The 11209-nt window shown below is 38.7% G+C and overlaps 1 protein-coding gene across 1 annotated transcript in view; it reads left to right on the forward strand.

The window, feature by feature from the left end:
• PRDM6 (PR/SET domain 6) overlaps nt 1-10307 on the forward strand; it is a 120323-nt gene extending 110016 nt beyond the window's left edge. Inside the window, exon 8 of the mRNA XM_063456944.1 lies at nt 9444-10307. Coding sequence (XP_063313014.1) covers nt 9444-9558 — 115 coding nt within the window. The 3' untranslated portion in view covers nt 9559-10307. The remainder of the gene's footprint in view (nt 1-9443) is intronic.
• Nucleotides 10308-11209: the final 902 nt, after the last annotated feature.

Here is an 11209-nt window from a genome sequence, read left to right on the forward strand (position 1 = left end):
TAGCTAATCATAATGTTCAGTATGAATTTTTTCTTATCTATTTATTTTTATCTGTTTCTCATTTTATTTTAAAAAGGTATATAGAAAAATAAAGATTCTATATACTTTGTATCTTGTACTGTTGTAGCCAATGCTAACAAAGTACTAAAAAAGAGTGCTAAATGTCTCAGTTCCAAGTTTGTCATGCAATAAAAGGTAGTATATTTTGGCACACCAATCCACTAACTAATCAGTTTTGTAATAAACAATCAGCAAAGCGCTAATGTGTCATCAGCACTTCAGACGCTTGTAGGGGATGATCTGCCCATAGACGTTAATGAATACACCAAAAATCATTAGGCAATCAATACTTCTGAGTTATTTTCATTGAGCTGATAGATCTGATACATTAAAGCTGACATTTTACATTTGTCAAGATCACAGTGCAGTTTTTTAACATTGGAACTGGGGGAAGGATATTCCCAGATAGACAATCAACGGATCACGACTTATTTATAATGATATGATAAGTTGCCTTAGTAGCTGCAGGGCATAAATATTTATGCCAAAACCTTAAGTTAAACAGTTTAAAACATTTTTTAATGTATTTAAGTGTCATATATTTTGTGCAGCGAGGCCGTTCAAACTGAGAACACAGGAAATAAAACTACATTTATCAACTTCTTCTCCAAAAATAAGTTAACCTCTTTTCCATCTGATCACTTGGAAATTCATAACCTGATCTTGGATCTTTAAAAAACAAACAATTGTTCTGCCAATTTTATGCCACTGACCTGTTTGTGCCAGGTTGTGCTAACCAATTATTACTTTATAATGTTCTATTACTCTCTTTTTTATCATTTTAGACATAGATACGAGCTAGAAAACACATGTGTGTGCGTGCGTGTGCGTGTGTGGGTGCGTGTGTGTGTCTGCATACTTGCATTAGTGCTCCTGGGGTTGTTACAGTACAAACTTTAATGCAAAATGAACCTATTATAGGCAAGTGGCTGTGAAATGATGGAGAAACCGGACAAATAGCTAGGAAAATGTGAAAACATTTTTTTAGAAATGAATACATTGTTTTTAAAAAAATTCATATTTAATATTTAATTGTTTTAATAAGTTGTTTTTGCTTTTTCCGCAATTTATATCCGGCTTCTCAATCATTTTACAGCCGCTTGCGGGGAGTACCTCCTAAATTGGTACAGTGCCAACATATTTCAGAGCCAGGATTACTAGGCTCTGTATCTAGTAAGTGTAACTTATATACAAATAATGTAATCTTTTCCTGCAATATTGTCCTATGCACATGTTTCTCCGTCTATGTATTTCCATATGATGAGGACTGAGAGCTACACTGATAAGAAGAAGGTGAAAGTGTTATCCTAAAAACACTGCCTCTTTAAACACCTATAGCCAAATCTACTAAATTGCTCTTTTTATGTGAGTGCACTACATTCATTAATTAAAAACATTATTGGATCAGCAATACTACACTATATACTTTTCTCATTGTTTTTTGTCTTTACACATTAAATATATGAAGAGAATATCTCCAAATAATGGACAAGTATTTTGCAGTGTGCCCCTTTATTGATTTTCACTTGACAATTATAAATGTGTGACATCACAAGACATGATTTCACCATATATTACTTAACATCACAGAGAGTGACATAAGAGCTGGGGACAAAAAACATTTGGAAGGGGATATTTCTTTTAAATGCTACTTATAATGTGTGTACTATGTCCGACTTTGTATATGCAGGATGATTTGGGGAGCTCCCTTGATGACTGGGGGCAGGATGATTTGGAGGGCAAGAGTCCTACGTACCTGGAGGAAGGGTGATTTGGAGGGCAAGTGTCCTACATAGCTTGGGCTGGTGGATGATTTGGGAGGCTGAGGTTCTCCCTACCTAGCTGGGGGCAGGATGATCTGGGCAACTGGGGGTCTCCATGCCTTGTTAGGGAATGGATAATTTGGTGAATAATCCTAGCCCTCATGCCTAGCGTGGGAGTAGGTGTCTCAATAGCTGGCTGGAGGGAAGATTATTGGGGGCTCCAGCTGCCAGGCCTAGACAATGCTGTCTTTTTCTATGGCTGCACAATGAGCTCCCTGCAGAGCCACCTAGCAGGAATAGAGATTTTACACAACAGATGGCTGCAGGATGCTGGCCTTGCCATGAAATGTAGAAGGATAATTTCTGGAAAATTGATTGAAGAAGCTCTAGAACTAACCATCCCATGATGTTCTTTATGGAAATGGAGATCTTTACCCACTGGATCTGCACAGTGGCTATGGCTTATGGATCTTGAACTCTGTGATTAGTCTGTTAAATGAGCTGGAATGGTAGAAAAAGCAGAAATTAATTAAGTACCATAGCCAGGGTAGAGTTTATAGTCCAAAGAAAAGAAAAATACTGGCCTTTGCATTGCCGGTATTTTTACCGGCATCAGCCAGACAGCTTCAAATACCGTTTGTAATACACTAGTAATAGTACTTATGTGCATTCATTTGCATCAATAAATGTAGTGTTGGTTTCACTCATGTGCATTGTTAGGTTTTATCATTTTTGGGGGGTTTCTGTAATTTTTGAAAACTTGTTTTAGTGGTTTATCAAGTTTTTTTGTTGTTGAATTGGAAAAATGTCTCATTAATGTGTTGAAAATTCTTATTATTGACTGATTTCTATCAGATATAGGGTCATTATTGATAACAATGACAAAAATGTTGAGTAATTCTGGAAAAGTGTGATTTTTTTCATTTTTATTTTTTTGAAGTCTTTATTAATGGGTCATTGGCAGGCCTATATTGGCTCAATTAATCTGAGCTATTTGTATCAAATTGATCCATGCCTAGACATATGAGTTTGCCCTCCATATTTTATTGCATCCTTAAATTTAATGTGAAGTAAATAAACTATTAAAATGCACGGAAGTAAAAGTTCCGTTTTAAGGTATGTACACATAAAGATGCCTCTCATCAAAAGTGACAGACTGTGTTCCGGTGCCACAATGTATGCGATTACCATACTTCCTGATGCAAGATGTGAATGGAAGGCAAGGCAGAGAATGCTAATCCGTGGCATTTGGGGAAAAATAAGGACTAGATGACTAATTCTTTTAATTTCAATGAAAATACACTAGGTTGTGCTTTTTTTTTCTTAACTCTGTAACTCTTTAAAAAGCTTTCCATGATCTTCTGTAAAATGATATATATGTATTTCTTCTTTAAACAGTTAATCAAGATTGTTAATCTGCCACAAACAATTTTGTAGCAATAATTCTTTCAAGTTACATAACTGTCTTGTAGTAAGACATTAGGAAATCCATCCCAAGTATAAGTTCCCATGAACTTCTAAAGAAGGGTCTTTGTTGTCTGGGAGTGCTATGTGATTATTTATTTGGTGTCGGCTGTATTTATGGCAGCGATGAGAGGGAAGCCCTCCAAATTATTCTGATTCCTTAAAGGGAATCTATCATAACAATTCTGTTATTAGCTTTCTTTTTTTTTTTTAAAATACAGACCTCGTAGGTGAGATATCATTCTGAGTTTCATGGAAATGTCTTGTGATTCTTTACAGCGATTTATGTTAAAAACTGAATTTGCAAATTTAAAGTTGTGATAATTAAAATTTAATTTGAATGTTGAAATAAGTAATGCTAAACAAATAGTCTATGCTATAAATTCCCTAAACAAAAGCAAAAAAAAAGTTTTGTTTTTTTTTTAAACTAGTCAACATTATACTTAAAAGAACAGTATAGTCATGAAAACAATCTTAGCGTAATAAAGCAGTTATGGTGTATACAACATGCCCATGCAGTCTCACTGCACACCTCCTTGCCATTTATGAGTTAATTTAATCATTTATTTAATTCATTTTGTTTATACAGCTCTAGTCACACCTCCACACTTTACGACTTACACACAATTATACTTCCTTATTGCACAGTCTATTTATTTTTGAATTTCAGAACTCCTGCTCAGTTAATAGCTTGCTAGACCCTGTGTGTGATTAAAGTTCAATTTATAGAGCAGGGATTAAAAACTTTTAAAGTAACATCTGATTCAAAATGAAACCATGTTTTTTTTCTTGCATGCTGTGCCAGTCACATCCAGGGGAGTTTGCTGTTTCATTAAGCTAAAGTTGTTTGGTGACTATAGTGTAGCTTTAATAACCTTATATGTATATATATTTTTTTTAAATTATTATAGAAACAATTTTAAAGGGACACTGTAGCCACCAAAACAACTTTAGCTTAATGAAGCAGTGTTTCAGTGTTAGTGTTTAGATTATGCCTCTGCAGTCTCGCTGCTCAATTCTCTGCCTCATGCAGAGCCTTATGCCTTATGCAGAGCCTTATGCAGCCCTAGTCACACCTACCTGCATGTGACTTACACAGCCTTCCTAAATACTTCCTGTAAACCGAGAGCTAATGTTTACACTTCCTTTATTGCAAATTCTGTTTAATTTAGAATGTTGTATATCCTGCTCTGTTAATAGCTTGCTAGACCCAGCAGGAACCTCTTGTATGTAATTAAATTTAATTTTACAGAGCAGGGGATAATAACTTTTAATGTAAGTTACATCTGATTGAAAATTAAACCTTTTTTTTTATGCAGACTGTGTCAGTCACAACCAGGGAACGTGTGTCTATGGCTGAATAAACAGAATCAAAAGTGATTTAACACTAAAACTGCTTCATTAAGCTAAAGTTGTTTCGGTGACTATAGTGTCCCTTTAAACCTCATAAATAAATGCATATGAGTTTATACTTGCCCCCAAAGTAGTCTGTTGATGTGCTGTTCCTGTTACGGCTATTTTCCCATAACTACATTTACCAGCTGTATGATCACTACCACATCACAACTGTATCCTTGATATGCAAAAAAAACTAATGCTGAATGTATTATCTTTTCGTTTCATTTCTTTCGTTTAATAGACTGCTGCAGGTGAATTAACCCCCACAGCACAGAGAAAATAACACTGCGCATGCGCGGAATAAAAAAGCAAGGAGGAAGCCAGCAGCACTACGAGCTCCCACCTTGTAATAAATATTAATTCCTAGCCCCCTACCTGCATTAAAACCTTTGGGGGGCACTATGACCCCCATATTAATAAAAAGGAGGTTAAATCCTGCCACATGCCCCTACTTGCGGCATGCCACCTAAACCGAGCAGCCAGTGGCTGCTCGCTGTCATTTAAAACCATTAGTGACTGGGCAGCTATAACTGCCCAGTCACTAGTGCAATAAGGGACACAGGTCCCCCCACTTCCCCATGGTGGGGAACCCAAATATCTAAAATGGGGGGCACATAGAATCATGACCGTCGGGTGGGGACCTTAATTAAATAAATAATGGGGGAACCTAATGTCCCCCTCAGGTCCCCATCCATGACCGGCGGGTAAGGACCCTAATTAATTAAATGGGGGGACCTAATGTTGCCCCTGGTCCCCACCCATGAGTGGCAGGTGGGGACCCTAAATAATAAATTATGGAGGGGACCTAATGTCCCACCCAGGTCCCACCCATGAGCGGCGGGTGGGGACCATAAATAATTAAAATGACCAAGGGATTCCAAGCCCCTAGTCACTCTCCCCCCCAATAAAAATACTCTATCTACCCACTCACCCTAATATTAGTGGGGGGGGGGAATAAACTAACACCCTGCGTAGCGGACCACCGGTAACCCGACCGGTTACCTCCGCTAGTTCCCTTCCTTCAGCCAGTCAGAAACCACTTAAAATGTACAGAGACCCATTTCCTCCTGCCAGTAACTGGACAAGACCGACTTCTGGAGGTACAACAACACTTTATTGGCCACACATGGCTTTTTAAACAAAACCCCATGCAAAGGGTGAACACCACACAATCATCGTGTCCCCTCCCAGGGGTCTTAGCGAGACACAGGAGTTCCAGTACCTTTGTTCCCTGTTCCCACCACTCAAATACAGGTTTCCCACTTCCGGTGACAGAGGGTCTTCTACCCAGGATTCCCTTTGTCCCCTGTTCCCGCCACCCAAGTACAGGGTTTCCCACTTCCAGTGACATGGGGGTCTTCTTCCCATGAACTTCGGTACCTGGGAGTCACAGCATGGGAAAACCACCTGCCTCTTTGACTCCCAGTTACAGAAAGCCCGCCCAACCCAGTCATTGTCCCCAAAGGATGCCCACACCAACCCCAGGGTCCCCCATAACGGTACCTGTCGCTAACAGCCTCCGTTCACGGGATTCCTGTGTAAAACCTGGCAAGGGAAGCGTCTCCTTTTGGGATAGAAATGCTCCTCCTGGTTAGCGTTCGTCTATACGAAGGCAGCCACCCAGGGAAGCACTCATTAATTACTTCCCTTGCTGTTTCACACTTATGTTGCGAATTGTTAACGTTCTAATTGATTGGTGTGAACATTCCAACGGGCACTGGGGAGATCCCCATTCGGAAACTGAACTAGGGGGGAAGCAGTTCATGAATGCTCCCCCTGGATGGCGTTCATCTATACGAACTAGCGGCCACTCAGGGGACAGCACGCTCAAGGCTTCCCTTGCGGCTTTGGCATCAGGTTGAGGTGAGAACGTTCGGGAGGCGAATGGATTCCCTTCGTGGAGGCTCTCCCGAACAGGGACCAGGCATTTTGCACGAACACACAGGGTAGTGTACATAATAAAGGCAGTGGGAATACACGAACAGCGGGGGTTCCGTCACACCCTGTAAAATTTCAGATTTACCATTAGATGTCTTCTTTCTTCTTTTCTTTCTTCAGACCCAAAAAAGGGCAAATAAAAATCCATAATTGTCCCGTGGAATTTATAAAACAAAAAAAAACCTGAGCACAAAAAATTAAATACGCCCCCCCCAAAAATCCAGACGGAATAAATAATCCATCTTCACCCAGCGAGAGCAGCGCACAAACTGAGCTCCGCAGGGCGGGGAAAGGCTTATAAAGCCTTCCAGCACCCTCCAATTTGACTTACAGCACTCTGATTGGTTGATTCCAAGCCAACCAATCAAAGTGCTCTGACAGGTAAATGAAGAGACTGACAGGTAAGTCTCTACATTTACCTTTCACAGTACTCTGATTGGTTGGCTTGGAATCCAACCAATCAGAGTGCTCTGAGTCTTTGTAAATTTCCCATGCTGTGAAATTTGACACTTTGATTGGTTCATCGAAAGCAACCAATTAGAGTGTTATAAGTAAAATTACACAGCATGGGAAAATTAAATTAAAAGCTCATTCTGCGCTGAGCCCTCCCTGGGTGAACATGGATTATTTTTTCCGTCAGTTTTTTTTTTTTTTGCAGTGCTTTCGTTTTTCTCTCCGATTCTTTTTTTTTTATATTAACAGTTGCAACGGGACAATTTGGGATTTTTATTTGCCCTTTTTTGGGGCTGAAAAAAAAAAGAAAAGAAAGAAGACATATAATGGTAAGTATGAAATTTTATTTTACAGGATATTAGTTCATTTCCCCCCTCACCATTATTAGGGTGAGGGGGTAAGTAGGGTATTTTTATGGGGGGGGGGGAATGACTAGGGGCTTGGGGGCCTCTAGTCACTTTATTATTTGCGGTGCCCATCTGCCTGTCATTAGGTCCCCCCATTATTTAATTATTTAAGGGGGGACATTAGGTCCCCCTCCTATTATTTATTTAATTAGGGACCCCACCTAACGGTCAAGGGTGGAGGCCTGGGGGACACACACGCGGCTCATGGGTGGGGGCACGGGAGGTGCACTATGTCCCCCCTATTTTAGTTATTTGGTTCCCCACTATAGGGGAAAGGGTACTAGCGACTGGGCAGCAGTAGCTGTCCAGTCACTAGTAGTTTTAAATGACAGCGAGCAGCCAGTGACTGATCGATGTCATTTAAAACTGGATTTAAATGTATCTTATATATAGAAGTGATGGAGAGCTATGGTAAGTGTATGTGTAAAAAGTTGCTATTTAGATCAGTAGCACAGCCTTATTGTGTTACTGATCTAAATAGCTACTTTTTCATATTGCAACATTGTCATTTCTTTTGCTATAACTATTGGTTACACGTACTCTTACCGTAACTCTCACTTCTATATAAGGTACTGATCTATTTATATCCAGTTTTAAATAACAGCGAGCAGCCTCTGGCTGCTTGCTGTTTAGGCGACATGCCTTTACCACACAGGGGGGACCTGGCACAGGTAGGGGCATGTGGGAAGATTTAACCTGTGCCAGGTCCCCCTTTATTGCACTAGCTACTGGGCAGCAATAGCCCAGTCACTAGTAGTTTTAAATGACAGCAAGCAGCCACGAGTAGGGGCATGCAGGAGGATTTAACTTTCCTTTTATTAATATGGGGGTCAGAGTGACACACATATAATAATTGGGGGGGGGGCAGTTGGAAGGGTTAATGTTTATTACAAATAGGGAGCTTGTAGTACTGCTGGATCCCTCCTTGTTTTTTGGGGGTTTTGTTTTGCACATGCACAGTGCTATTTTCGTCCGAATTATTTATATTTATAACAAATTATGGTTTACAGACAAAATTCGGGATTGACGAATTACATTTTTATTTAGTACGAAATCATTTGTATGAAATGAAAATTTCCCTGATGCACATGTCTAATAGATTTATAATCAACAATAAGATATTGCTTGTTTTTATTTTTAAATATTCAGGCACCTACATTTTAACAAATGGCTCTGTCTACTCATATGACTATTTACATCATTAAAACATCAATTGTCACACTAATTAAGTTCTCAGCGCACCATTAACCCTTAGGGAAAACAAGGCTTAGTACAATTATATACCTAAACCCCAGTGACAGTAAAATCGAGCAATATATCAGACAGGTAGTGCAAGGACACATGCCTCAGTATACACATAGAAGTGACAAAGATAGACAAGTCATCTACTTAATGGTATATTCATATGACATTAAAAAGATATGAACCTCAGAACATACACACAAGCTGGCTTCCTTTTTAATTAATATATTTTTATTTCTTTATAGATTACCTTCTCTTTCATTCATCTCATACTCCATTGCTGTTCAGGACCTCAGATATTGAATTCCAGATTTTAAATTAGCAGAAGGTGAAATTCTATTTGTCATCAATTTCTTTCTAGAGGTTACAGAGCAGAAAAACCGCAGACAGGCATCTTCTTTGATGGTACTCTCCTAAAAATCTCTTTTTATTCTTTATTTATTTGATGTGGCAGTGATCAGAGAAGGGACAAGACAGGTCTCTCTGGAGAAATCACCTCACCCCTTCATATTGACAGATTTTTCAAATCTGAATCAAACAGGCCATGGCCTATGAGAGTCACCAGAGCTCTGCTTGTAACCACCAATTAAACCTTTTTGGGTGGTGAAAGCTGAAGGCACTTTTGAGTGTCTTTTCTTATTAGGTAGGATGAGAAAAATTCCGTCACCCGAAGGAGAAGCTCACCATTCTCAATATCTGGTTTTCTTGTCTCCAATAGGTGCGAAAGGTGTGAAAGGAGCTTCACACAAGCCACCCAGCTGAGTCGACACCAGAGGATGCCCAACGAATGCAAGCCAATAACAGAGAACACAGAATCAATTGAAGTGGATTAACTGATTGACTGGTTTGAATTAAACTGCAAGGAAAGTCATGATTAAATGTCACGGACACTTAAGCAAAACCAAAGATTTCCTCTGAACAACTTTCAATCAGTCCCGGAAAACCGAAAGCAGTAGTAAAATAACTAAGATGTTAAGAGATATTGATCTTGGCATGGAAGCAAGACCATGAAAGACATTATTTATTTATGAGGGGGGGGAAGGGGGTGTGACATATTTCAAAGGACAAAGGGACTTAACCTTTTTCAGTCCCAACATATGTATAGCTTTATTTCTAAGTACTTTTTTAAATGAGAAAAAAATGTTATTTAATACCAAAGCATATGTTCTGTTAAGTACTTCTGCCTCTACCCACATATTTGACTCTGAATGCACATGGACATCTTAAGGGTTGCACTGTTGTTTTAGCATGAGATAATTTCTCTCGATAGGTGGGCCAGCACATTATCCAAAATATAATGCTCATATCCTGGACACAATAGACTTCGAGGAACCAGAGGGACTCCTGATTTTTGTTTTTCTGTTGACAAGATGATGATAGTCAAATTAATGTTTGGATATTCCAAAACAGGATCTATGTGTGAACCATTCACTATCAATCTTAGACCAAAGAGGACATTCAAACTCCATCATCTACTGAACTAGTTACAAATCATACTTTGTGCACTTTTCATGTAAACTGTTTCATAGACATTGTTTATGATGGTATGTGGGGTAGTTTGCGGGAAGTAACCATGTTGCAATATGCCAAATAAATAAATATATATATATGTATATAAACCCAGTTTTCTTCCTGTGTAGAATATAAATAAGTATAAGATCTCTTTTTTTTTTTCATACATTTTCAGTAGATATGTAAACAAGGATTGGGTTAACATTCAATATAAGTGGTTGTATGTGGACTATTATGAGATCATCTCCAGAAATCTCAAAAAAATACGTTATTGGTTAACTTATAAACTGTTTGTTGCTGTGCATTGATATCAGTTGTCATATGCAAAGTATGTGTATCTGCCCATGTGTGTTATATCGCAACTTCAACACTTTATATTTATATATAGTGTTAAAGTTGATACTGTAGCTGTATTTGTCCAGTGATGCATATTTAAAATAGCAGATGAAATTAGTATCTTGTAATATTTTTTTGGGACAGAATTTTGGAATGACAAACCTCTAGGAGAGCCTCCCTTTCTCAAATCTAAAGGATCTTAACATGTATATCTTGGAGGAAAGATGAGGCAGGGGAGATATGATAGAAACATTTAAATACATAAAGGGAATCAACAACATTTAAAAGAAGGAAAACTACCACAACAAGAGGACATAGTCTTAAATTAGAGGGGCAAAGGTTTCAAACTAATATCAAGAAGTACGACTTTACTGAGAGGGTAGTGGATGCATGGAATAGCCTTCCAGCTAAAGTGAGAGAAGTTATGTATGCGTGGGATAGTCATAAGTCTATCTTAGATATAAGATAAAGCCAGGGACTAATGTAAGTATTTAGAAAATTCGGCATACTAGATGGGCCAAATGGTTCTTATCTGCCATGACATTCTATGTTTCTATTTCGGAGCAATACAACACGCAGACTTTAAAGTTGAGTTGTGATACAGGGGTTAAAGCGACATCAGAACAGATAATACAC

The sequence above is a fragment of the Pelobates fuscus genome, chromosome 5 (assembly GCF_036172605.1).
Source record: "Pelobates fuscus isolate aPelFus1 chromosome 5, aPelFus1.pri, whole genome shotgun sequence".
NCBI classification, from domain to species: Eukaryota; Metazoa; Chordata; class Amphibia; order Anura; family Pelobatidae; genus Pelobates; species Pelobates fuscus.